The sequence below is a fragment of the Lynx canadensis genome, chromosome B3, assembly GCF_007474595.2.
Source record: "Lynx canadensis isolate LIC74 chromosome B3, mLynCan4.pri.v2, whole genome shotgun sequence".
In the NCBI taxonomy this organism is placed as follows: Eukaryota; Metazoa; Chordata; class Mammalia; order Carnivora; family Felidae; genus Lynx; species Lynx canadensis.
The window spans coordinates 39,281,579-39,309,518 of NC_044308.2; the positions used below are offsets into that span (position 1 = coordinate 39,281,579).

Below are 27,940 nucleotides of genomic sequence, written 5' to 3' on the forward strand. Positions count from 1 at the left end.
GTCTCTCTCTGTCTCAAAAATAAATAAAACATTTAAAAAAATAAAATAAAATCACTCCCCTTCTGACTCACTAGTAGCATTTGTCACTGTTAGGTGAGAATATGCTGGAGGAGCAAAGTCAGGACAGCTTTGTATGACTGTCTAATCCCCCAAGGCGACCGCTTGATGGAGACAACACTAATTTGGATTTTCTAGTAAGTACATATTTTTAAATAGCCCTCCCTAATATCCCACCCCCCTTCTGGTACAACGGCAAATTATACATTTTCATTTGGGGGGCTACTTATTTTAATTTCACGTTTCAGAAATGCAAAAGAAGAGCTAAGGGAGTCTTTTTAAGCTATCAAATATCAGTACACATTTTACTGGGCTACAGTGTGTAATGATCATTGATTCCTGTTATACTTTTTTTTTTTTTCCGAGTCTTAGCTCCTTAAACCCACCAATAACTGGACGTGTAATGTTTACAAACCTGGTAGAACCTCGTGTTTTTGTTTTTGTTTTTTTTTTTTTAATTTTTTTTTTTCCTTTCAACGTTTTTATTTATTTTTGGGACAGAGAGAGACAGAGCATGAACTGGGGAGGGGCAGAGAGAGAGGGAGACACAGAATCGGAAACAGGCTCCAGGCTCCGAGCCATCCGCCCAGAGCCCGACGCGGGGCTCGAACTCACGGACCGCGAGATCGTGACCTGGCTGAAGTCGGACGCTTAACCGACTGCGCCAGCCAGGCGCCCCGAACCTCGTGTTTTAAACAGAAAAAGAGAGGACGGCAAGTTGCAGCGTGTGCTTGGGACAGGGGCCAAAGGGTGGGGTGTAGACCACATCTGTGTCTTTGGATCAGCAGCCTTTCAGGAATGATCAGGGAACTGTGAGTATAGGGGCTTGTCCTGCTACTGTGCCTGTCCCAGCCCTCACCCCCAAATGATCCCTCATTCCGAAAACCCTCTGGCTCCAGAGGTCCTTCTACTGGCCTCCACGTGATAGCTGCCAACATCAGGCAGGGGTAAAAACGCCATCCCTCCAGAGGTGAGACAATCCACAACGAGCTGCGGGTGTTTCCAAGGCTAACATTCAGTCCCCGATCACATTCCCATCAGTGGCTCTTTGCCACTCTGGTCTCTCTCATGGACCATGTTCATTCTTTTGTTAATGTAACAAGAAGTATGGTAGCTTCTGGCATGGTTGTCTGATCCACGTCCATCGTGAGCAACAGTGACTCTGCCTCAGACAGATACAGGACAGGAAATGATTCGATCTTCTAACATCACACTGATTATCAGGAATACAAAGTAAAGGAGGAACATTGTGAAGCCCAGGATCTTGTTCATTCTCCATTTGCATGATGCAATTGAAGAGATCACAAACAGGAGCATGAGAAAAAGCAAAACAATTGCACAAAACAAGCCGTTGCTGCTGACTGGAACAGGCTGTAATCCATTGATAAGAGAGAACAGCAACCAAGGGACAGGCAGGCTGCAAGATTGAAGAAACAATGTGAATATTCTGAATGTCTGCACTAATCCCATAAACATAAACAGTATTTTACAATTTACAAAGCACTTATTTTTCCACACACACAAGAAAGCTTATGAAATAGAGCAGAAAATAATAGCCCCATTTCACAGATGAGGAAACGAAGTTCATGGAAGTTGAATTACGTGCCCAAGGTCTCACAGCTAATAACAAGGAGTTCTATATTAAAACCGAAATTTTCAGGGTCTGAGTGGGTATTTTTTTCTTTATAATTCATGACTTTCCTATGAGTAACCCAGGTGAGCTGATGTGTGACTCTTCCATCTGTAAATTTTTGTGATCAGTCCTAGCTCAGGCTAACGTGTCTTTACATTTAAATTAGCCTGAGCTAGGACTTACCATAAAAATTTAGAAAAATCAAAGCCACCACCCAAATCCAGGATATGCCTGTGGAAATGAAAATAGCCCAGAGGTTGGGTTCTGACAAAGTTGGGAGGAGGGGGCAAGAGAATGGGTACAGGAGGATGCGGCATTTGCTTGTTTAGACAAAATGCTTTTAGAGCCTCTGAGCTGGCAGGATCCCAAACACAAAGGAGCAGAAGTATCAGCGAGTGAGATTGAGTCATTGCTCCTTCCAACCCCACTTCCACCACCTTGGAGGTCAGTGAGCAGAGCATCTGACTGCATTTGGGAATGAAATTTAAAGGACTTTGTTTTTCGATTCATCTGTGAATTCTAGTCAGTTACATTTCAGATAGCATTTTTGTTCTGTTATCCCCTCAGGCTGTGATGAACGAAGGGAGGACACTTTGATGCCTAGTAGAAACTAATAACATAAATGCCCTTTTATTCCATGTATAAATAATGAAACAGAAAACCAGCAAACAGAGCCAACACCGTGTTTTCTTTCCAGTCATTCTTAATATGCCTTGGAAAGCAACTTTGCCACTCACCCCACGGTGATATCAAATATGTTACTGCCCACAGAGCTGGACACAGCCATGTCTCCCAGGCCTTTCCGAGCGACAATCACACTGGTGATGAGGTCAGGAATGGACGTGCCTGCTGCTAGGATCGTCAAACCCATGATCTCTTCTGAAATCCCTATTGTTTCACCAACCTGGTAAAAAGTAACAGCGATGATAAGCTATGGCAACAGCAAAAGGAAAAATCTGAAGCTCTTCAAAGCACCAACCACATGCTACTTTGTGCAAACCCAACACTTTTCTGGAGAGCTCAGCATACTCCTGCAGCCTCGGAGGGAGGGTATGGTGAACCGACAGCTGGGGAGATGGGCCACAGAGAGAAGGAGCAGGGCCCCTGCTCAAGGCTGCAGGGAATGACGCAGCTCCTTTCTGGAGTACACGTCTCTCCCTGATACCAGCTGTCACTGATATTCCAGCTATAACACCTGCACCTTCTCAGAACTGCCCCTCCGAACACCTGTTCGTGTCACGTTTCCATCTCCAGAACCACGGACACCTGCTATGTGCCAGTTAGAGGCTGGAGATAGAAGTATGGGCACCACAACACTGCCCCTACCCTCAGCCTACTGAAAGAAAAAAGCTCATGAACAACAATTACAGGTAGAACAGGAAAGCAATGGGCACTCAGAGGAAGACTCACTGGATGCCAGAGACAAGGCAAAATTGAGCTTGCTCTCGCAAGTGTGTCCAACATCGCCAGGTGGGGAGGAGCAGGGCATCCATGACAGAGAAAGCCTGGAGTAAGGCTAATAAGCAATGGTCAGTTGGGTCAGACTGTGAAGGGCCTTCTATGTGAGGCTACAGCATGAACATTAAGACAGAAGAGCCGCACTTGAAAACACTACACTCACTGGAAGAAAAAAGGCAACTTTGACCCTTCGTAAACAATCTAGAAACTACAAAGTCACTTGAGCCTCACCGTTCCCTGGGTACTGGCCATTGACCCTGAAGGTAAAAATTGTCCTTGGGCCCCGCTGACGTTGGATATAGTTCCTGCTGTTCACTCACCTGGTGAGCCCACCAGACCATGAGGTATGAGAAAATGGCTATCCACACGATGGATCCCAGGAAGGTGATAACAAAAAACTTCCTAGACTCCTATTTGCAAGTTTGAAAAGGAAGAGAAATAAGTTGCAGATGCTAAAGGTCATTGGCCCTTCTGAGGGAGCCCCAGAATCAGGGACGGGATCTGCTGAGTGAGTGATGGAGAGGATCTGGGGATGTGTCAGCTGAGGTCTGGATCTCCAGTGAGGACCCTGGGATGGTGGCCTGCAGGGGAGTCCAGCCAGCAGGGCATTCAGCAGTCACCAAACTGAAGAGGACTGTTTGCTTGCCCTAGAGCCAGACTTGCCTAGGTGTTTGGTTTGGTATCTGCCACCTCCCCCCTACCCCACCCATCTCTGGACCTAGAGACAGCGTATGGATGGCCTTTGGGTAGGGTATGTTAGCGCTTTCCCTATAAATGAGAATAGTGGGTAGAAACAGTACTTTCCCCCTAGGTTTTCAGAATATCCCTAGAAATACAGGGGCGGAGTGGGGGCGTCTTGGCATCATTCCCATATTAAAATCGAGAAACTGAGAATAGGAGTTGAGGGACCAGATCACATGCTTATAGTGATGGAAATAAGCATGTCTTAGGGCCTCCCAAGCCCACCGGTATGTCCCCACAGGTGCATGGTCCCATCTGGAGCTACAAGTTGCATCTCAGATACTCTCTGTGGTTGAGCCCTGCCAAGCTGGTTTGCCCTGTCTTCTCACTTCTTGAGCGGGAGTGCCTAGAGACTCCACAGATTCCCTGGGGTACAGCTGGGCAAACTCACCAGCCTCCGGACATCAGGCACCGTCAACCACAGTGGGAACACAATGGGCAGGAGGAAGAGGTAAATGGCTTGCTTCTGCCTGGTGTCGGGCCACTCCAGGGACAAAGGCTCCTCATTTGCTTCCTCTTCTTCCTCATCGTCCTCGTCTTCCTCATCGTCCTCGTCTTCCTCATCGTCCTCCTCTTCCTCTTCGTCCTCCTCTTCATCTTTACTGTCACCTCCATCACCTCCCCCTTCACCATCTGTACCTTTCTCGTCACTTTTGGCTTCACCTTGACTCTCAGCATTGAATTCCTGCTCTTCATTTTCACCTTCATCAGCTTTCATTTCACCTTCTTCTGCTTGGAGTTCACCTTCACCTCCACCTTCATCAGCTTTCATGTCCTCATCTTCTGCTTGGAGTTCACTGCCATGTTCACCTTCTTCTCCTTCTGCTTCAATTTCACCTTCACCTTCCAGTTGAGTCTCACCTCCACCTTGCTCTCCATTTTTGCCTTCACCAGGAGCTTCACCCTCTTCAGCTACTATTTCACCTGTGCTCTCAGCTCCAGCCACATCTCCTCCCTGCAGTCCAAAGCCAACAAATTAATGTGTAATAACTGCTGGGTTTGTTTTCCCTCCCACTTTTCCCCCACTTTGTTGTTGTTGCTGTTCTCAGAATGGATCTAAAAACTTGAGTAGGAGGAGAAATCATTCAGCAAAATTCCTCCACAACCACAACAGTGGTTGTCCTTTCTTTATTTGATTATTTTCAGGGATGGAAGACTCACCACCTAAGGCACCCTCTGTATCTTGGCAACTCTGATTAGAGTCCATATTTGCAACAAGGTTCTACTCTCTGTGCATAGGTTGACTCTTTGGAGCCACACAGAACAAAGCTAATCACTCTTTCATGAGGCAGCTCTTTTCCCTGAGTTAAAGATTCCCAGTCCCTTCCTTTATTCCATGCTATGACCTGGAGCCTCCTCCCCATCTTGGTGAACTCATTCTAGTTAGATTATACCCCATGAGGAAGCTTTGAAAACTGAAACAGAACACCACACATAATAGGATCGGACCACAGAATGGAATAAGATTATCACTTCCCTCTCTTGGATACCTACTTCCATTAATGTTGCCTAATATTGCATATCTCTTGGTGATTACATTGCTGAGCCTACTAAAACTTCTAAATTGTTATATTACCTTATGTATGTAAAACTATGATGGTAATACCTATTTACTGGGGGGTTTTATATGCCAGGCACTATGTTAAGTGGCTTCAATAATAATAGCTAGCACTTACTGTGTCTCATGAGTCAATTAACTTACGATATAGATGGAATTAAACCCATCTGACAGATGGAGAAACTAGGGTACAGAATAGTTAAATAACTTGCCCATGGTCCACACAGTGGTCCACATGGTGTAAGTGATAAAGTTGGGATTTGTCATATGGATAGTCCAGCTCTTGGCCTCTTAACCACCAAGCTACCCTTCTTCGCAAATGCCAGGGCTGAATGAGATCTTTGGTTCTCAGTTGGGGAGCTTAGTGTAAGTACTAATTTTCAAAATAAGTTAATAAAATAAAAGAAATCCAGATGTCCTGGCCCCTCCTGGACCAACTGAATTAGAATCTCTGTGATGAGAACTAAGCCAAGAATCTGTTTTAACATGCTCGCAAGTGCTCCTAATAGATGCATTTGCAGACCAGTGTTTGGGAACCAAACACTGTGACTCCACGCACTCTAAAAGGCATTGATTCTGAGTGTCCTCAGATTAGGCGCCCAACTAACCTATAGCAACATGCCTGGCCTGTCCCTTGAGCAAGTGACCTGCGCTGTGTGCTCATAGAGTATGTCATCTGTAACGAAGTTCACACAGCCAACCCCAAGGGATACTCAGTGATTCTGAACTCCACTGCATATTCAGATCACCTGAGGGTTTTAAAAACATTCATACCCACCCCAGATACTCTAACTTAATGGTCGAGAGTACATTTTTTTAATTTTTAATGTTTTTTATTTATTCTTGAGAGAAAGGGAGACAGAGCATGAGCCAGGGAGGGGCACAGCAAGAGAGGGACACAGAATCTGAAGCAGACTCTAGGCTCTGAGCTGTCAGCACAGAGCCCGACACAGGGCTCGAACCCACGAGCCGTGAGGTCATGACCTGAGCCGAAGTCAGATGCTCAACCGACTGAGCCACCTAGGTGCTCCTGAAATACTTCCTGCCCTCCCTCCCCCAGCCCCATCAGGAGAGAAGGCTTACTGGGGGAGATGACAAGTCATTTAAATCCATAGGTGTGGGAGTGTCTGCCCAGCCTGTGCCCTTTTCTCTGAGAACTGTCACCCCTAACACCCTCTGAATGGGTGGCTCCGTTCTTCTGTGTTGGAGTCAGAGCACCCCAGCACTCCCTGTCACAGCTTAGACACAGGCTGGATCCCTGACCTGTGACCTGGTTTAAACAGATTCTCTCTTCTGAGACTGGGAGCCAGCCGGTCATCGGTTGACCCCCATAATGGACTGGGGCCTAGAGTGGTGCTATGTGTGCTAATAAGAAAGCAAATGCGGGGCACCTGGGTGGCTCAGTCGGTTAAGCACCCGACTTCGGCTCAGTTCGTGATTTCACGGTTCATGAGTTCAAACGCCACATCAGGCTCCGAGCCTGGTTGGGATTCTCTCTCTCTCCCTCTCTCTCTGCCCCTCCCCACTCGCACTCTCTCTCTCTTCCCAAAATAAATAAAAATTGAGAGGAAAAAAAGTCTGCACACAGGGAAGGGAACGTGAGGGAGCAAAGACAGTCAGTGAGAAGCCACCAGGGTCACAGCTGCCTGCTTAGAGCTGGGGGCAGTTCTTTGTCAAATAGAGCTTCGCTTCTGGCCCTGAGATTCCAGGAGATCTCTCTGTCTCCTCTTAATCCCTTGTACTTGAGCTGGCTGTAGTGGGTCTACTCAGGACACTCATGATACCATCAAGAGGTCTTAGACACTAAACCCAAAGTTGCTGGCTTAAGGATGAGGTATAATTGACTATTTCTGGGTGGCAAACAAAAAAAAAAACAGGGGTGGAACCTGCAAACTAAATGCAAGTCTATCACTGACCGTCATCGACTCCCTTTCTGACTGGGCCGCTGGCCCGAGGGAGGCCCCACACCCTCACTGTCATCTCTGAACCCTTACTGAGCACAGCCGCGTGTGCCAGGCACCGCACTTCTCTCTGTGGGACAGACAGTTCAGGAGTGCATCCTGCCCTCAGGAACTTCACTCAGCAGCGAGCTGAAGGAAGAGAGACTCCTAAATGGAGTGCGGGGAAGGCAGTGATAAGAGCCCTGGGACAGGGACAAAGCACCTGGGCATTTATTCATCAGATGGGGGTGGGGGGTCAGGGAAGCTTGAGGGCAATGGAGGCATTTACAGTGGCCTGGAGAGGTGGGTGAGGGGATACATGCAGGTGGGGGGATACATGACGGGGAGGAAACCAAGGTCCGGAAGAGCACGGAGACAGGAGTCCAGTGTAGCTGGAGCGTGGTGGAAGAAGAGGCTGTGTGGCTGTAAAGGCAGCGGCAAGCCCTGTAGACAAACCTCAGGGGGTCCCAAGGCATGGAGCTACGCTTTGAGCTGCCTGGTCTTACTGCCCCCTAGTTTCTGACAGACCCCCTAACAGTTATTCCTTATGTTCTCCTAGCACGTGACCCGTGGCCGCACATTCTCGTGTGCATATATCGCACTCACACTAAGGTGTTAACGGTGAATTAACTGGCCCCATGAGGTATTATTTGATCTTCAGAGAAAGGGCCATACTTACTTCAGAGGAATGAACCTCAAGCAGCATTTCAGACCTTCAAGAAGGAAGACTCTTTGGTCAGCAACTCCTTCCCTGGGCCTGTTCAATCCCCTCCACCTGGGAAGAGGCTCGTGCCTACCTGACTGCCAGGATCTTCCTCCTGATCTCCCTCAACATCTGGAGCAGGGGCTGGTGTGACCGTGACCGCAGGAAGCTTGGCTGACTCCTCCTCTTTAAAGGACAAACATGGAAAAGATCAGAAGAGTGTGCCAGTTTTTGAGGGCAGCTGGCAGAGCCAGTGTGAGGGGCTACAGGACGCGTCCACCCCAGGGTCTCAGTAAGTTTGGGGAATTTCTTGTTGTTAGGAAAAGTAACATGATGTGATAGGAATTATTGTTGCCCTGTCCACAGAGATAGCTGCAGGTAGGACAGCCAGGAGGTGGCCATCCTTGCTCCCCCTGTATTCACACATATTTCCATCCCGACCAGTGGGGCCAGGGATCCAACCTATAAAAAGCTTGGGCAACTGGGACCAAAGAGAGGGCAAAGCCCCAGCCCTCAGGGTCTGACCCTGCCCCCTACCGCCTACATGGAGAGGATCCTGATGACTTCAAAGGCAGCACAGCAGTTTGGAAGCCTTGAAATAGGTGGCAGGGAAGGGAGACTCAGAAAGCCTGGAGAGCCGGGTTTAGGAGCAGACCCTCTCACTTCTTCAGACGAGTCAGTTGACCTCTCAGCCTGGGTTTCCTCGTCTATTGTATGGAAAAAATGGCTGCCGCTCTCCCTCCTTCCGCAGGTCGCTGGGTGCATGGGGCAGGCCCGGTGTGCTGTGCAGAACCCACAGGGGCAGGAGCTTCCTCATTCCCTCCATCCCAGGTGCCACATGGATGCTGGACTTCTGCATCACCAGACCCCTGGTGTCCTTCCCTCCTGGGGTTGCTGGTCTCAGACCAATCCCTAAGAGCACTGTCCTTTTGTAGAAGTGACAGGAAGAAGAAACAGAGGTCCCATGGAGTCTCATTTGGGATGAGATTTAGTGAAAAAGAAACGGGCCTTCAATAACTCCCTAGCCTGGCCTGGCCTGGCCCATCAGAGGAGAGTGCGGAGGGGCTGTCCAGAGCCTCCCCAGGGCCAGCAGCCCAGTCAGAAAGGGAGCATACGGGAAGGAGGAGGCTAGAGTGCAGTGGCACTCAGGGCAGCACCAGACTATATCACTCCAGCTGACTGGCCCAGACAGGCCGAGAGGCACATCTCAGCCCCTGGCCAACAGGAGGGAGGAAGGTAGCATGAGGAAACCCACCAGTTTCACCATCCTCTCACCTGGTTTGTTCTCTGCATTAGCATGAGGCTTGGCTTTGGTCTCCTGATTCAAGCTCTCCTCCTCCTTATCCTTGGAGGGATGGGCTGCAAATGAGAAAGGGGAACACATCTTATCTGAGGCCCTTCAGTTACACTGGTCAGCTGAGCAACCAGAGCAGCTGAAGTGGGTGGGAAGAGGCTGGCCTGGAAGTCATGGTCTGGGTTCCGGTCCTACTCCGCATGTTCCTGCTGCCCGCTCCCGAGCTTTCGCCTTAAATTCCCTGTATGTTACTAACTGGCTGTGACCTTAGGCAAGTCATGTCCCCTCTCTGATCCTATTTCCCCTCTGGTAAGATGACATGGTTGGACTCAGAGGCAACAAACAGGATTTATTTTCTTTACGAGCTCGAATGATGGCTGTTTTGAGTGCTGGATTGAGGAGGATTCTGATCCAAGGATAGTGGAGGTTTTACCGTGATTTATTGGTGATGTCTGCAATGAGCAGGGAACGGACGAAAAATGGCAGGGAGACATTTTTGCCATCCTCGGACTGGATTATCTGTAAGGTCCTTTGTAGCTTGCTTTCTTCAATGAGTTTACCAGAAGCTCTGCTATAGCTCCAGGAGCACTACTGGTGAGACTTTCTTCTCTGGTCAGAAAGGGGAAATAGCCTACCACCAACCTCCCTGCCACACCATTTTGACCCTAGGTACCCGGAGCCTCCTTTCGGATCTCTATGAACACACTTTGCCAGAGGCCCAAAGAGAACTACGGACAGAATAGTGCTGCTCTGATTTCCAGGCAAGAAAACTAGGGAGTGCAATCTTTTTCAATGTGATGATGCTCCAGGCAACATGCAAAGTTTACATGTGTAATTCAAGGTGGGAGGCACAGAGACAGGTGCAGGGGCTCCTGCGGGTCCTCACAGCTGTGTAACCTGGGAGGGTAAGGACAACGGCACAAGCGAGAAAAAAAAGTGGCACCATGGAATCTGTTCTGGAGTCCAGGCTGGCTCTCCCCTGTGAGCGCTGGGTGACCCTGGGAAGCCTGTGTGCCCTCTCTAAGCCTCAGCGTCCCCCTCTAAAAAGGCAACATCATGACACACTGAGAGCACTGATGTGGGGGTCCGTGAGACAAAAATAAATAAAAAGGCTTTAATGCTACAATTAAATATTGCTATGTTAGCTGGGATTCTGATACCAGATAGTCTGGGTTTGGATCCTAATTCTGCCACTTGATAGTCAGGGACCTAGCTCAGTGATTGCTTAACCTCTCTGTCTCTCAGCTTCTTCATCTGTAAAATCTTACAGAGTTGTTAATGGAATAAGTAAGTTTATACATGAATGTGCTTTAAACAGTGCCTGGCACCTAGAAAGCACTATATGAGCATTAGCTACAACAAGGACGAAGTGAGTAATGGAGAGCAGCTGTCCCACCCAGGAAGCATCTCTGAAGTGGCCCAGCATTCCAGAGCGTTTGAGTTAGAAGGGAACCTGAAGATCCTCTAGTTTATGACAGACAGACTGAGAAGGTACAATGTGGGAAGCTGCTGGGACCAAACTCTGCCTGGGTCCAGGATGGGCAGGAAGCATAAACGGGTCTGGAATTTCCTCCTTTCAGCCTGTCAACTAAGCTCTCAGAGATGGTTCAGCTGCAGCTGCGTCTGGCAACAGGCTCCATCCTGCAGGGCCACGACTCTGGCATGACTTCCAAGTGTCCTGGTGGGCCAACCCAGCAGGTGCTCTTCAGAGCTGAGATGTCAGGAAGCAGGCCCTCCGCTGCCTCCTTCACCCACACACCTTTAATGCCCCCCTGGCGTGGATGACGCATTGCAATCTTCTGTTGAGCAACGAACACAGAGTTGTTACCAAAGGAGAGAGTCCCACTCGTTCTGGTCCTGGTGCTGAGAATATCTGCCGACTGTTGGCTGGAAGGGCTGGCAAGAAAAACCAAGTCCCCCTGTTTCCTTCTCACTCCTCATCACACACCCTAACCTCTCATTTCCCTTGCCACTGAGGAAAGCAGGTCAGCTGCAGAACCTCTTTCTGTCCCTCTCTCCCTCTCTCTTACATATGCACACATCCATAGATGTGAAGTCACCATAGAAGGCATAGGATCCTGGAGAAGAAAGGCCCCTTCACAGGGTGGGTGAGAGTTCAGACCACACATCAGCTCTGTGGAAAGAGTTGGAACACCTGGAAAGGGTGGAAACATCTGGACAGCCATTTGGAAACAGCATATGGAAACACACACATGGATCTGGAGAGTCTTGGGAACAAAGGCCTTCACCACAGTTCTGCAAGGTCCCAGGCCCTCCTGGATGGGGTCTGGGAGTATAGAATCCGGGTTGGCCTCTCAGAGCAGGACTTCGTCCCAGAGCGTATCAGCAGTTACCCACCACGAGGGCCTTTCCACGCCTCCATGCCTGCCACATGTACCCACCATATACCAAGCTTGCTTGTCTTCCTAGGGATGACTGTCGCTGGCTCCCCCCAGCACTTGTTTCCTCACGTGGCCTCTCTACTCTCAGCGTGGCCGGATCATCTCCTACTTAGTATCAATCTCCTCTGACCTCTGCCTGGCCTGGCCATCACATAATCCTGTTAGGACAAGTAGGTCAGCTGTTGCCAGTCATGGAAGTGGCCCAGGCAAGGGGCCCTGCAGTCCCATTCAGGAGATCTTTATCTTCAGGACTTTGCTAGAGTTGGTGATTCTACAAGGAGTGGCCGAGAGTAACCCAGAGATACAGCTTCCTTCACCGCCCCAGGCCAGGTACGCCCCCAGCACGATCACCCACAGGCTACTGCGTAATGCAAACTCCACTCTCAAAACTCCAGGGGCACTGTTTTTCTGGAGTTGACACTTGGGAGTAGCCTCTCTCAATGTCTGCAGAGGCTCGCCCTGAGGATTTCCTGAGGAAGGTTTCATCACCTCGGCTTTGTCTCTGCTTTTCCCAGTACAATAGCCTTTTAAATACCCTAAACCCAATACTGTATCTGAAGGGGATATTTCAACGCCTGAGGAAATTCTGAGCCCCTTCCCAACCTCTCCCCCTGCCACTCCTCCCCCTCCCCCCCCCCCCCCCCCCCCCCCGCCAGATTTGTCCCTGAACCAGAAAAGTCAGTGAGGGTGTTTCCCGATGCTCATGGGCCAGTCTCCAGTGTCATATTCAGCTCAGCCCTCAGCCCTCCTTCCAACTGCATTCTGACCCCTTGGCTTCTGCCCACAGGCCAACCTGGGCTCCTAGTTTTGCACCAGAGATCCAGAGATGAAGGGACCCAAGGAGAATAGGAGTGTACCTGAGGGTGCCCTTTAGGGGCCTGAGAAGCATTTTAGGAACAGTTCTCTGGGGAAGTGGGCCAAAAGGCAAGACTTGGTAAGGTGCATGGAGAGAATCTTAGCTACCCCCATCATTTGTCAATCAGGACCCACTTTACTTTGGACCCCTGTCATCCTCCAGAAGTGGTCCTGGCAGCTCCTTTGGGGTTCCTGGCTAGGGAGAGGGTTAGCAGTTTCCCTAGGACTCCAGAGCTAGACAAAGAGCAAGGGGAGGTGCTACTCAGAGCTTCTGGGCTGTGGGGCCCTACAGGAGGTACCCCCAGAAGTGGCCCTGGCAGTCAGCCTGGGCCAAGCTGCCTAGCTGGAGGTTCTGTGGGACACTGGAGACGACTCGTGGGTGGTGGGCTACGCAGGGAAGTCACTGAGGACAGCCCTGACATCGACCAGAGCAGGGCACATGGCACTCATGGCCTCACTAACTACAAGTGGACCCTTTTACAGGAGGGGACACACAGACATGGAAGCCATGGGATACAGATGCCTAACCTTAGCTCCTTGGGGCCCTCTCCTGTTGAGTCCCATGTCCTCTCTCTACCCTGTCTCCCAGACAGTTGGCTTCACCCCCCCACTCCCCCCATTCCCCACTCCGTCCTCATCCTACCCACTGCCTCCTAGTTTTGCATGTCCCAGGTCTTGTCCACTTGCGGGAGGGAGGGAGGGAGGGAATGGACAGGAGACCACGCAGGTCCAGGGAGGCCTTGCTTACCTTCTCCCAGAGGGTCCAAGCTGTGAAGCATGAGCCGGTAGATGGTGCTGCGGATGGTGCTGTTGTGCAGAGAGGTCGAGCTGCTCCCTCGGGTCAGCATTGCTGGGAGCTGAGCAGGGGAGAGGCGCACAGGCCTCAGTGAGCCCCTGCCCAAGCCAGAGGAGGAGCCACACAAGGGCCTCCCTAACCCTGCCTCCCTCCCATAGAGCTCAGAACAAAGCACAGGAGCCTTCTCCTGGCCTCCCTTCTCCCTTCCCCTCAGTGAGAAGAGTTACACTCTGCTTTCTTTCTCAGGCTCCTCTCACTCTTCCATGACTGGCTAATTTTACATACCAAATAATTCCCCGAGGTCTCAACAGGGAGCAGACAATGTGTACTAAGCATAACACATTACCAAGGGTTTGTCCTTCCCTGAAAATAGAAACACACACCCACACACAGCACAGACGGACCCCTGTGCACGGACACAGCCCTTTACAGTCCACAAAGCATCATCGCGCTTTATCGTTGCCCCACCCCCAGATAAGCAAGGCTGTGACCCCCTTCTACAGAAAAGGACATGGAAACTCAACGAGGCTAGGTGATTTATCCAAGGTCGTGTGGGGAGTAAATGAAAGTATCAAAATGGGCACTCAGGTCTTTTGATTCCCAGTTCAGTCCTTTTTTCTACGCACAGGTGCTCAAGAGACCTTCGTAGGTGCACACATACACACATCTGTACATGCAGATACCCAGATGTGACACACATAGAAATATCATCTGATGTCCAAGGGAACATCCAAAGACAGACTGACACTTGCTCTGTCCCTCCCCCACGCTCCCCACGCCACCCCCATCCCTCTGGATCTGAACTCTTCTGCCATCTAGTGGCTGTGGTAACACAGTACTTCATAACAGCTCTGGGGATTTTCTTCAGATGAAGAAGGTTTCAGTCAGGCCCCAGACTCTCCCTTCTAAGGTTCCCATAATTCTCCCCAAATATCCCATAGGCCAAAGCAGCCAAGATACAGTTTTTCAGAAGCCTCAGACCCCCCCATGCCCCCAGTGCCTCTCCTATGTTTCTCTTATTTCCAGAGCATTCCAAAGCCACAGGTAATTGGGCTTTGAGATCAATTCTAAATGTTGGGGCTTGAGTTCATCGAGTCCAAACAGTCATTTCACAGATGCAAAAGCTCACACAGCAAGCTAGTGGTGGAGCGAGCAGTGATGTTCTGGCCTCAGCTCCCAAACAAGCACCTCAAGCACCTCGTCCAAGGCCACCTTAGAGGTGACAGTCCTGTTGGTAGAGGAGCTGGCGCCTTCCCTGGCTCATCCTGACAGCACTCCCTGGGGCTTCCCAAGCCTGAACCGGGCCCAGCACCCCCAGCATCAGGTCCACAGGGCCTCTGAGACCCTGCAGCGCCCCCTCTGGGCAGACTCCACATGGCACCCACCTTTAGCTTCTTGTTTTCCTGCAGCTCATCCACCGCAACTGCCCCATTGCCTGGCTGCAAACAGGGACAGGAGTCACGAGATGTCTGGAGAGACCCTTGCTCTCTCTCCCTAATTCTCTCTCTCCAAGGAACCCTCAGTTTGAGAAACACACCCAGAGAGAACCTGGTCTCCGGACATGTTTTCACATGTGCAAACCCCAGCCTGGCCTTTCACAGTCTGGCTTCAGCCCCCCGCCCCCCACAGTCTTCTTAAATGTGTCCACTCACGACAGCCCAGTACCACCAACCGTCTCTCAGTCCCTCAAATGCACCGTCTTTACCTGCTGTGAAACCCTCAACACAGGGTCCCTCCTCCCATGTTTGGAACCCTCTCTCCCTCACTCCCCATAGTTCAGGCCTCCATTTACATGTCACCTTCCTCTGTGAGGTTAAAGTGCTGTCCAATTATTTTTTATACGCTCCTGTTCTTTTCCTTCATAGCACTTTCCTCAATCTAGTCTTGTTTTTAATAAACAGACAAATAAATCAACTGCCCCACTAGCATCTTGAAGGTAGATTGCCTCTTTCATTCACCACCATGTGTTCAGCGTGAAAACACTCTTGAGCACTTAGCAAAGGTTCAATAAATATTTGTTGAATTAATGCATGAATGAACCATCCTGTAACTACACCCAATCTATTCGAGCTCCTGTTCCCTTGTTTACACCTTTTCCCTCTGCATAAAATGCCTCATCCATTCCCCCATGTCTCCAGTTTTTCAGAAAATTCACGGTGAATACTTCTATAAAGCTTTCCCGAATGGCCCCTTCCCCCGCCCCCACTCACTCCAGCTCACTACAATACCTCTCTCTTCAAAAGCTGTATAACAAGAGTAAGCACATTTTGTGTTACCAAAACCTGGCTCTGTGATCAAGTAAGTGCTAGTGTCCTGGGGAAGCTGTAGGGCAGCCATCTGGGAAATGAGACAGCCCTAGAAAAATCCAAGATGAAGAATCATTAAACCCACAGTAACTATTGTCTGGACCACTAGCTTTCCACCTGGCATTTATTGCTTTATAATGCTGTTTGAACTTTTAGAAATCATTTAAAAAATTTTTTTAATGTTTATTTTTGAGAGAGAGAGAGACAGAGGGGGAGGGGGGAGGGGCAGAGAGAGAGGGAGACACAGAATCCGAAGCAGGCTCCGGGCTCTGAGTTGTCAGCACAGAGCCCGACGCAGGGCTCAAACCCACAAACCATGAGATCGTGACCTGAGCCTAAACTGGACGCTGAACCGACTTAGCCACCCAGGCGGCCCTAAAAGAATCATTTTTTTAACTTTGCCATATGTGAGTTATCTACCCAGCTTGACTCCATATTTTTTTGAACTTACGATATAGTCATCTGTTCCCCAAGCCTGTGGCACAGGTTCCTGTACACAGGAGGTGCTCACTAAAGGTGAGCTGAATGAGGAGCTACCCCTAAGTGGCTTCCAGTACTATCTTCAGGTGGCAGGGTCACTGATAGCTGCCCCCAGGAATTGTCTTCCCCTCCTCACTGCTGGCCTCCATGGCCAGAACTAGAACTGGACTTGCTCTGTATCTCCTGTCTGTGTTTCAGCTCAGAAAATAAAGAAAACACTGACTGGGCCAGAAAGGAATCGGGACCAATTCTATCTCCAGATAGAAAGCAGAACGTGATTCAAGAAATGAGAAGGTCAGATAAAGGTGCGGTGGTTGGAGGGACGAGGAGGCTTCCAAAAGTAAGTAGAACTTGGGGTGCCTGGGTGGCTCAGTCGGTTGAGCGTCCGACTTCAGCTCAGGTCATGATCTCACAGTTTGTGGGTTCAAGTCCTGCTTTGGGCTCTGTGCTGACAGCTCAGAGCCTGGAGCCTGCTTCGGATTCTGCGTCTCCCTCTCTCTCTGCCCCTCCCCCACTCACGCTCTGTCTCTTTCTCTCTCAAAAAATAAATAAACGTCAAAAAAAATGTTTTTAATGTAGATAGAATCTGAGTAAGCTTTGAAGGATGGGGGATGTCTGAATGCTGGATATACACTTGAATAAATAAACAGATGGATGAACAAATGAATATGCAAATGAATGAAATGGAGCAGAAATAACCAATCTGCATCTGAAGGGAGCACTCTAGATTTCTTGAACAAAGCCCCTGACTCTTTCGTGACACACCTGTAAGTTCACTGGGATACTGGAAGCTATAGCACCGACCCCCAGTGGCCCAGCCATCTCACTGTTTATCATGTCCCACCCACACCCAGTGAGTTTTTGGAGGTAACAAACTGTGAGGAGCCAGGCTGCCCTTTGGGGTAGCCAGTTCTGTCCTCAGAGGAGCAGGAGAGATTGACATTTGCCCCATGATGTACAGGCCTCGTGATTTTTCTGCTATTCGGGTTTACTCAAGCCAAAGTACTTCTCTAGGAGCGCATCATTCTTTGCACACACCAATATCTTCTCCCTTCAGCATGTACTTCTAACCTTCTGACACCTTTCACATCCACTTTCTCATCCAATACCGCCAACCCCGTGAAGTAGACAAGGTTAGCGCTATTACTGCTTTTTGATAGATGGGAAAACTGAGATGCAGAAAGAGCCCGGGGCTTGCCCACACTCACAGAGACAGTGTCAGAACTCCGATCTCCATTGGAGGGAGATATTTGTTGCTGTTGTTGTTTACGAACTCCTATTTCTTTTCCCAAGGTATTGAGGTAAAAATCTCTATTCCTTAGTGGCTCTGCAAATTATTGACATTTTAGATAAATGGACATAAATGTTTGCCTACTTTTAGGTGTGGACGATGGGTCCACTTACAGGAAGCAGTCCGGCAAGTGGGTGCATTCAGAATATGCCCTTAGTACAAACACATTTCATATCCACCTCTCACACCAACCCAGTGCTCCTCCTCTTTCTTCAGCCTCATCACCCCACCTTCCCCTTCTCCTCACGAAAACTAGCAAAGGGGCTGAGGAAACCAAAGAGGATGTCTCCATGCCAGCCAAAGCCCCCAGCACCTGCATGGTATCTTGCTGAGGTTGAACAATAGGACCCCTTGCTGCCATTCATGGGAACCTGGGATGGCAAATATGGCAGGCCCTCAGGGGGCTTCCCCTCCTGACTTCCAGTTTCTGTTTCCCACTGATGTAGCAGTTAATCATTGACCTCTCCCCTTCTAGACCATCCATGACACATTTTTTGAACCATGTATTTTAGTCTCTTGTTATTGTTGTTTTAAGGTTCATTTAACAAATATTTACTGAGTCCCTGGTCTGAGTCCTGCCTTCACCGAGGTTAGACTCTAATAGGGGACTCTTCACTCTAGCCCTTTGCTGAGTACAGTCTTGCTTCTGGATCCACTCATTTGTCTAGGTTGGAAACCCAAAAGTCTACCCAAATTCCTCCCTCTCCTTCACAGCCCAGGTCCAATCAGCTGTCAGATCTAGTTACTCAAAGTCCTCACTTGTGGCCTCATGTCTCCATTCTTCCTGCCTACAGTCCTGCAAGCCTCTGACTCCTGATCTGTTCCTCTTGCAGCTCATTCTCTACCCCTCAGCCAGAGTGATTTTCTGAACAAAGCACAAATCATGTCCCTCCCCTACATCCTGGGGGTTAACTGTCCTCATGAGGGAGTCCAGACTCCTTGGCTGAGCACACACTAGCCTCCTGCTTACCTCCAGTCCAGCACTGTCCAACAGAAATAGAATGCAAGTCATATACGCAAATGTAATTCCTGTAGCAGCCACATTTTTTAAAGTAAAAGAAATGAGTGGAATTGATTTTAATAATATACTCTAGCCCAATATACTAAAAATATTATAATTCAACATGTAATTAATATCATTGAGCTATTTTACTCCCCCCCCCTTTTTTTCATCATACCAAACCTTTGAAACCCAGTGTATATTCTATACTTAACAGCATAACTCAGTCGGACCAGCCCCATTTCAAGAGCTCTGTAGCTACGTGTAGCAACTGGTCCATATTGGACAGTGCGGCTATATCTCCTCATGGTGTCTCATTCCCTCGGCCTCTCCACAAGCCCACGAGAGTCCTGGCCCCAGCTTCAGTCAGCCACCCCCTGCTGGTCCTTCAAGATTCTGTTAGACATCACCTCCCGGAGGAAGCCTTCCCTAACTCTCTGGTCTGTTGAGGTGTCTACTCTCTGCAGTACTAAACCCCTCAGCGCTTTCCTATACCATTACAGGTGATATTAACTTTATTTATTTACTTTGGGGGGGTGGGTGGGGGAGAGAGAATCCCAAGCAGGCTCCACACTGCCAGTACAGAGCCCGATGCAGGGCTCAACTCACAAACCATGAGATTACGACCTGAGCCCAAACCAAGAGTCGGATGCTCAACTGACTGAGCCGCCCAGGTGCCCCTGAAATTATCTTGTTTTTACTTGTTTATCATCCATATGCCCTCTCCCCCACACTATTAATGTTGGTTTTCTATTTCCAAGTTATTCAGGTGGTAGAGCATCTAGAAATCATGCTGTTACTTGTAGAACACCATGTATATCTAATCTCATATTTAATCCCATCATTTTCAGTATGAGAAAATATTACTGTGTTGCATGAATGCATGTAAAATCTCAATTATAAGCACACATGCATTCATGGAAACAAGCTATTAGACTAGGCATGATCAGATTCTTGAGTTCTGTTCATATTTGTTTCTTACACATTCATTTTGTCATCTGCCAGCACTGACTAGCAGGTGAACACTAAAAAAATTTTATGACGGGGGCGCCTGGGTGGCGCAGTCGGTTAAGCGCCCGACTTCAGCCAGGTCACGATCTCGCGGTCCGTGAGTTCGAGCCCCACGTCGGGCGCTGATGGCTCGGAGCCTGGAGCCTGTTTCCGATTCTGTGTCTCCCTCTCTCTCTGCCCCTCCCTTGTTCATGCTCTGTCTCTCTCTGTCCCAAAAATAAATAAACGTTGAAAAAAAAATTAAAAAAAAAAATTTATGACGAAAAGAAGGCTTAAAATTGAGAATTCTACTCATACCACCTTTTTGTGACAACTGGGGGGAAGCTAAGTATTCAAGGAGTTGAAGGAGGGAACCCTGGGGCTCCTGGCTGGCTCAGTCACTAGGGCGTGCAACCCTGATCTCAACATTGTGAGTTCAAGCCCCACAACGGGTGTGGAGCCTATTTAAAAAAAATAAATAAAAATAGGGGTGCCTGGGTGGCTCAGTCGGTTAAGCATCCAACTTCAGCTTAGGTCATGATCTCATGGTTCGTGGGTTCGAGCCCTGTGTCGGGCTCAGTGCTGACAGCTCAGAGCCTGGATCCTGCTTCAGATTCTGTGTCTCCCTCTCCCTCTGCCCCTCCCCTGCTCTCTCTCTCTCTCTCTCTCTCAAAAATAGTAAACATTAAAAATTTAAATAAATTAATTAAAAATGGGTGAATGCTAAGGAAGGAAGGAAGGAAGGAAGGAAGGAAGGAAGGAAGGAAGGGAAAAAAAAAAAAAAAACCCTCAGCCCAAGCTAGGATGCTTAGTGGATTCCCTGCAGCCTAGAGCAGGGACGGGGGAGTGGGGTGGTCCACAGAGACTGAAAAGGCTTTCCTGTCCACAGCCCCCTTGTCTCCACAGCAAACAGGTACCATATAAGCCACTGACAGAAGCCCTTGGAATAAATGTCAACCCTGGCAAGAAAGGGAAGGGGTGGCTCCTTAGGAGGTACTTGGTTTGCCTGCTTGAGAGTCATATTGGTTGGTTTAATTAAAAAAACCTTGCCAGGAAAACAAAACAAAACAAAACAAAACAAACAAAAAAAACAGGCCTCAATGCATTTAGGAAAGAGTGGCAGACTTTTCTCCAGAGTTTCACATTCTGAAGTATTCTTGAGGGCATGATGTGGATAGAGACCCAAAGGGACCCAAAATAGGTTTGTTCCCCTCCCCCCCCCACCTCCTCCCTCGGATTCCTTTTCACCACTGGCTCCCCTCAGGCCATATTGCCAATTAGCATCTCCTGCAGATGGCTGGTCCTTTCTAGCTAAGCTGGGAGCTCTCTCTATAATGGCCAGAGGTGCTTCAACCATCGAGAGATAACGCTTTTAAAGCCCGGCTAGTGTATCAGCTTTGCTGTTTATTGGCTTTCTGTCACCATGCATGGTCAAGGCAAGTCAGGTATTTATCATGTCAGGCTAGAACAAATACAGGGACAGGTGTACGCTTTATACTCAGGCATACTTTCTACTCAGGTATAAAATTTCAGAGCAAGCTAAGTTAGCCTATATCAATAATAGGGGTCATAAAAGGTATCCCAAACCAATACATGCCAGTTTGACAATGTTGTCTAAAATATCTTAGCCCAGGGGTGCCTGGGTGGCTCAGTCGGTTAAACGTCTGACTTGACTTCCTCTCAGGTCATGATTTCACAGTTTGTGAATTTGAGCACCGCTCGTCGGGCTCTGTGCTGACAGCTCAGTCAGCACAGAGCCTGGAGTCTGCTTTGGATTCTGTGTCTCCCTCTCTCTCTGCCCCTCCCATGCTCACACTCTGTCTCTCTCTCAAAAATAAATAAACGTGAAAAAAAATTTTTAAGAATTAATAATTCTCTGATCTTGTCTCCAAATTGTTCACATAGAAAAACACCTGCAAGTATGTTGCAATTGGTAAAACACCATGTGGCCATTTCCGTGTGTTTATGTACTGTCTGTGGCTGCTTTCATGCTGCAACAACAGAGCTGAGTAGTTGTGACAGAGTCTGTATGGCCTGCAAAGCCTGAAATACTTACTATCTGGCTCTTTCCGGTAAAAGTCGGCCAACCCCTGCTCTGGGTCATCCCGTTCACTTTATAGACAAACAATCTAAGGCCTGGTTGAAAAGCAAAGTGACTTTGTAGCACTTTGTATAAAGCTCGTTTTATTACAATTACTCTTGCCAAGCCTGTCCTTTCTACTGGAAGGGACACAATCTTTTTCCCACACTGCTTTTCATCTAAGTGCTTAATAATAAAGGTTTGTTGAATGGCATTGACTTGCCCAGGGCAATGGGGAGAGTCTGCAGTGTAGCCTGGATTAAAATCCAAAAATACAGCTTCAGGAATCAGTGGTAAGAACCACCAACTCGCTGTGAAACTAGCTGAGTTAAATATCTGCTGGGGGCCTCACTTTCCTCTACACTGGAGTCCCTGAACTGTTAGGATTTCCTGAGGAAACCGAACCAAATACTTACAGATCTCCTGCTAGAGACAAGACCCTGGGAGCACCTCTTTGGGAGATGCAAAGACTGTTTCCTGTTCAGTGGCAATGATGAGCTTGATGCTGTAGCCACCCCCTCTACCCCTCACCCCAGGCTGCTAACGGAGGCAGGGGGAGGCCCAGGTGTCTTTCCTATTCCTATTTCTCTCCAAAAGGAGCTGGCTCACACTGCCCTCCACTTCTCTTCCTGCTGCTTAGACTTCCGGAGCACCTGTGGCTCTGACCTGGCCTACCCTGCCTCTCCTTGGCTCCCTACCACCCTGTCTGGGTATGCCCCACTTCTCTCTGACTTCTTCACTTTGGGCCATGGCAGACTGAATAAGCCCGGTTTCCCTGGATGCCTGCTTTCCAGAGGTGATGCTCAGAGAGGAACCATTAGTCGGGGAGAGGTGTGCGTCAGTATGTCAACATTAGTGAGAGAGCAAAGCACGTTCATTTTCATGTTAAAGTCAAACAGTTCACAGGGGTAAACTGCAAAAACAAATGCCAACACAGTTTACTAGATCAACAATTGGATTTTCGAGAATTGTTGCATGAATTCAAAACCGAATAGCTCGCCCTCAGTCTATCAGTGAAGTGCAGGATAATTTATCTCCCTCTGACCAAATCATAGGTCTTGGCCAGCCAAACATAGACATAAAGGTAGAAGCAAAGACAAAGACTGTTCTCTATATATATCTATCTACCTCTATCTCTATCTCTAGAAGCATCCAACTTCTGCTCAGGTCATGATCTCACAGTTCATGAGTTCAAGCTGCATCAGGCTCCCTGCTGTCAGCACAGAGCCTGTTTTGGACCCTCTGCCCCTCCCCTTCCCACACTATCTCTCTTTCAAAAATAAATAAACATTAAAAAAAATTTTTTTTAAAGAATGCTCTATCTCTCTTGCTATTAGAAACTTGAGGTGAAATCCAAATCCAGATGCTTTAAAAACCATGTCAAAATAGCTATAGTTCTTGTTACTTGTACTAATTTTCAGTGAGGAGTTGTTAGTGCTGGAAAGTACTAACTATAGGTTTTTATTTTATTTTTTAAAAGATTTTATTTTTAAGCACTCAACATGGGATTGGAACTCACAACCCTAAGACCAAGAATCACATACTCTCCTGGCCAAGCCCACCAGGCTAGGTTTTCAATTTTTTAAAAAAATTTTTTGAATGTTTATTTATTTTTGAGAGAGAGAGAGACAGAGACAGAACACGAACAGGCAAGGGGCAGAGAGAGGCAGACACAGAATCAGAAGCAGGCTCCAGACTTTGAGCTATCAGCACAGAGCCTGACGTGGGGCTTGAACTCACAAACTACGAGATCATGACCTGAGCCAAAGTCAGATACTTAACCGACTGAGCCACCCAGGCACCCCATAGGTTTTTAACTTTAAATAAATATAAATTTACTTTTGATAATAGCCCGTAATTCAACCTGTTTTTTTAAATAACACTGTTAATTAAAATTCATGCTGGATTTGTTTCAACAGATAAGAACAGAGCTGTAACCGGCACCACTCTTGGTGGTTGGCAAAGACCTGCTACTATTGCCCTTGAAGAGTCTCTTTAAGTAGATTACAAATTCTCCTTTAAAATCATGATTATGTTTCACTGTTTGATGAGCTTTCCTTTGATGGTCTAGCCCTGGCAAAATGGAAAACTCAGAATTTGGAGACTTGAAATAAAAACAGCACTGAGGGGCGCCTGGGTGGCTCAGTCTGTTAAGCGTCCAGCTTCGGCTCAGGTCATGATCTCATGGTTGGTGAGTTCAAGCCCCTCGTCGGGCTCTGTGCTGACAGCTCAGAGCCTGGAGCCTGCTTCAGATTCTGTGTCTCCCTCTCTCTCTGTCCCTCCCCCACTCATGCTCTGTCTCCCTCTCTCTCAAAAAAAATAAACATTAGGGGCGCCTGGGTGGCTCAGTCGGTTAAGCGTCCGACTTCGGCTCAGGTCATGATCTCACAGTCCATGAGTTCGAGCCCCGCGTCGGGCTCTGTGCTGACAGCTCAGAGCCTGGAGCCTGTTTCGGATTCGGTGTCTCCCTCTCTCTCTGCCCCTCCCCTATTCATGCTCTGTCTCTCTCTGTCTCAAAAATAAATAAACGTTAAAAAAATTTAAAAAAAAATAAATAAACATTAAAAAAAATTAAAAAACAGAATTACTGATAAGAATTAGGAGGCAAGTCAGAGGCATTTTGAAAACGGCTGGCCTGTGTGTACCAAGGCATTAGATGCTTTTCTCAGGGGAGACTACCAGGCTTATGGCCACCCTCAGCAAGATGCGCCCTGAGGACCTCACTAGGAGGGAGGCTGCTGTTTCTTCATATTAAATTATGTAATGCTCTGAGCCTCCCTTTCTTTTTTAAGCCTCTGGCTTCATGGAGTAGTAGCCTAATAGAAAATAGCACTGAATGGGGAGTTAGATCCTGGGTCTAATGCCAGTTCTGACACCTGCTGGCTATACAACCTTGGGTAGGACATTCTCCTTTGGAATCATCTGCAGATATGGCAATTGGAGCTTGGTTGACCAGACCGGACAAAAAAACCACGATGCGGGGCCTGCCAGAACTGAACTCACTTGGACAATGGTTGTCAGACAGGACCTTTTGGTGGCCAGTTGGACTCTGTCATTTCCCCCAGAGAAGGGAAGGGACCCATCCAAGGTCACACAGTTAGTTAGAGGCAGAATCAGAATAGAACCCAGATTTCCTGACTCTTAGTTCTGTGTTCTGTCCAGAACACCACATCATCTCAAAAATCCTAGAGGGAGTACATTTTCTCTTCCTTGCATCATAGATCTCCCAGACATGCTGCTAAATGTGGTCTCCATCCTGCCCACGCATCAAAACTGCTCTGGATTAAGTAGCTAAGTCCTTCCACTCTTTGCACACAAAATTATGTTCACACCAGTGGTTTGTCTGAGACCTGAAAGAGGCAGGCTGAGAGTTGACCTTTGCCCAAACTCACTGTTTAGGAGCAAGAAAGAAACAAGATCTGTGTTCCCTAGGGTATCTCACTTTGGAGTCAAGGAACAAAAACTCTGAGATGAATCTTCAGAAATCTCTTCCCCGGTCTAATCTCATCTTCCAGGTTATTGAATCATGCAGTGAACTTAGAGGGAGGGTCCCTCATGGGGGCAAAGAAATTCTTAAAAAGGAAGTTGAGGGTCAAGAGAAAGCCTTAGGGTTAGAGCCTCTGATATCTGGTCTCCACTCAACACGCAGAGAGAGCTCTGCACGCAGGGCTAGCCTATCATGGATGAGTGGAGCTCTCATCTTCTCCAATATATCAAAAACACAACAAAACCCAAAAACCTCCCCCTGCCAGACCCCATCCCAGCCACTAGCCCCTCCACATCTGGAATGTGAACAAACAAGATTAAGTGAAAGTGGAGGTGCTAGACAAGCCCTCAACACCATGGACAGGGAAGAGATTATCATTTTTCCCTGCCTGATATCTTCCTTGGATATTCTCCAAAGCCCAGCTCAAATGCTATTTCCAAAGACCCAGTCAGACCAGCCCAAGTTCAAATCCTGGCTCCACTGCCTATTTGCTGTGTGACCTTGAACAGTGGTTTGACTTGATTAGGCCTCGGTTTCTTCCCCTACCAATGATAGATCATGATAATAACCACTGGGTGATTGGGGGCTGAGCCAAAGTCACTCTTGCAAAGGTCCCAGCATAGTGCCTAGAAAAGAATAGGACTTTAAATGTTGAATGAATAGCAAAGGGAACCAAAGCACCCATCTCTTGAGGTCTGACCCAGCACTTTCCTCTTTAGTCACTGGCTTCTCCCCCCTTTTTGCCCCAAAGGGGCTGCAGAAGCTTGAACCATCCTGTCCTTACCTTGCTGAGGTCCCCCAAGGCCATGACCTTGGCCACTGGCCTCCTGCTGAGCTGCTCCTTCACCCATATCTCTAGTTGTTTATTCCACTTCATGGTGAACACATAGAAGGCATAGGCCAGCAGCAGCAGCAGGCTTTCCCACCAGGCAATGAGGCTGTCCAGGAAGAAGAGAATGAGCATCATCAGGTCAAGGATGTAAAAGGAGACGTCACGGAACAAGGGCCACCATGTGAGATTGAGGATCTCCCGGGAGAAGAGGGCACAGGTGCCGATGACAAAGAGGATGTTGAACACAGCAGAGCCCACGATGGTACCAATGCCCACATTGCTGTGGGAGATGAAGACGCCGATGAGGGAGGTGAAGAGCTCGGGGGCAGAGCCTCCAGCAGCCATGAAGGTGGCACCTGCCACATCATCAGAGATCTGTAGCTTATCTGTGATGACACCCAGGGCTGGGACGAAGTACTCATCACACACGATGGCCAAGGCCACAAACACATACATCATGCCAAAGATGTGCAGCACCACCCAGCCCTGTCGCCGCTCCTCTATGCTGAACAAGTCTGGGGGGTACTCTGCCTTGGAGTGAAGGTCTGGCCAGCCAGGGGGCAGCTCTGAGGGACTGGAACTGGGTGCCTCTGGGATCGCAGCTGTTGTCAGGTTGGGGGAGGAAGCAGGGGGCACAGCCGGGGCTGGCTCCACAAAAACACAGTGATGCACATGGATCTTTGGATTCACCCTGACCTTGGAGGTTGATGAGGTCCTGGGTGCTATGGAAGGTTTCTTTGCCAGCCCCCTGTAGGTAGCTGAGGATATTCCCATGGTCAATGCACTGGTCCTAGACAAAGGATCATTAACACTCCAGGTAGCAGTAGAGGCTTTGATTTCCTTTGGGCTACTGCCTGTCATGGTGCTTATCATCACTTGCCCCTCAGAGATGGCTGTGGTGTGCTCAAGGACCGTTCCCAGAGAAGTTGTCAGCCTGTTCTTTCCCACTAACCCCCGCGGCTTGATCAGGCTCTTACTGTCCACTGTTCTGGGGGTAGTCACAGTGTTCTTTTCCGTTATACTCCTTGGAGAAGTCAGGATGTTTGTTTCTATACCACTTATCTGGAAAGTTGGGGTGTTAATTATTCCCTTGAGAGTAGCTGGGGTGGTTTCCTCCACCATTCTCTTAGAGGGGTTAGTCTCCAATATTTTGGTGGTTGTCATAATTTCACTGTCTTTCACTGTTGTTCTGGGGGTGACCCCATGTCTCCTTGTCATTGTCATGAGTGTGGATGGGGCATAATTGCCTACTAGCCTACCAAGTGGAGATGGGGTGTATTTCTTCACCTTTCCCTTGGCTTGAATTGGATTGTAGCTCTGCATTTCTCCCCTGGGTGGTGGTGTTGGGGTGTAATTCTTCACTGTTGGTCTGTTTGAAGTTGGGGTGTAGTGACTCAGTACTCCACTGGGTATGGTTGTGCTGTCTCCCTTCACTCTTTCTATGTCTCCTGCTGTGTACTTAATCTTGGGTATTGTTGGAGTGATGTTGGCTGTTCTTCTGGGTGGATTGTGTGTATTCTTCATTGTTATCCCAGGTGTTGCTTCACGAACCCTGCCCACCGTGGCTTGGGGCACCTCCATTTCAGAGCTAGCTCTTGGAGGGTCACTGCTCACCATCATCATCTCATTGTCAGGGAGGTCACGGCTGGCCAGTTTTACAGAATGTTGGGAGGAGACTGCTGCCCACAATGAGGGGAGGCCCCGGGGGCTCCTCAGGTGCTGGTAGGTGGAACCGATGACCAACATTCCCAACAGGAAGAGGAGGCGACTCCAATGAAGCCGCTTTGGCCGGAGTAACCGCCTCTCCCGTGCCCCCATTCTGATCAATTTCCCCATGATGGCCAGCTATGCCTGGCTACGGAAGGCCTTTCATTCTGTCCAGGGAAAGAGGGGGTCTGTTCTGGGATTCAGGTTAGTGATCAGTGAAGAATTCTCCATGAAGCCCAGCCAGGGGGTATCCACAAACCTGCAGGGGGAAAAAAGAAGAGGTTATTTGTCCCTTATGAGGAGAGCTGAGAACCATCAAACCATCATCTA

At 48.6% G+C, this 27,940-nt stretch overlaps 1 protein-coding gene and 2 long non-coding RNA genes across 4 annotated transcripts; 1 reads left to right on the forward strand and 2 right to left on the reverse strand.

The window, feature by feature from the left end:
* LOC115515788 lies at positions 1–10,507 on the forward strand. 2 transcript variants are annotated; one of them, XR_004343778.1, is made up of 3 exons: positions 1–194; positions 4,131–4,340; positions 7,947–10,507. It is a non-coding gene; the product is annotated as an uncharacterized LOC115515788 (long non-coding RNA). The 2 variants fall into 2 exon arrangements; XR_003969409.1 differs by lacking the exon at positions 1–194 and having other exon boundaries at positions 1,615–4,340.
* Positions 421–823, reverse strand: LOC115515789. Its single transcript, XR_003969410.1, has 2 exons — positions 741–823; positions 421–482 (listed from the first exon to the last, which is right to left on the reverse strand). It is a non-coding gene; the product is annotated as an uncharacterized LOC115515789 (long non-coding RNA).
* On the reverse strand, positions 1,225–27,863 carry SLC24A1 (solute carrier family 24 member 1). The gene is made up of 9 exons (XM_030317899.1): positions 25,856–27,863; positions 13,390–13,498; positions 9,366–9,449; positions 8,746–8,748; positions 8,181–8,276; positions 4,281–4,837; positions 3,469–3,558; positions 2,428–2,594; positions 1,225–1,474 (listed from the first exon to the last, which is right to left on the reverse strand). Exons 1-9 carry the CDS (start codon positions 27,737–27,739, stop codon positions 1,225–1,227), a joined length of 3,240 nt encoding a protein of 1,079 aa, XP_030173759.1. The 5' UTR covers positions 27,740–27,863.
* Between the last annotated feature and the right edge of the window lie 77 nt (positions 27,864–27,940).

Bases quoted from the DNA above. Each gene is read 5' to 3' on its own strand.
- SLC24A1 (XM_030317899.1), bottom strand. From the start codon at position 27,739: ATGGGGAAATTGATCAGAATGGGGGCACGGGAGAGGCGGTTACTCCGG. The intron at 4,838-8,180 runs GCACGAGCCTCT...TGCAGGGAGGAG, and splicing joins AGATCCTGGCAGTCAGGTAG to ATGTGGCTGGAGCTGAGAGC. The intron at 3,559-4,280 runs GTGAGTTTGCCC...ACTTGCAAATAG, and splicing joins TGCCTGATGTCCGGAGGCTG to GAGTCTAGGAAGTTTTTTGT.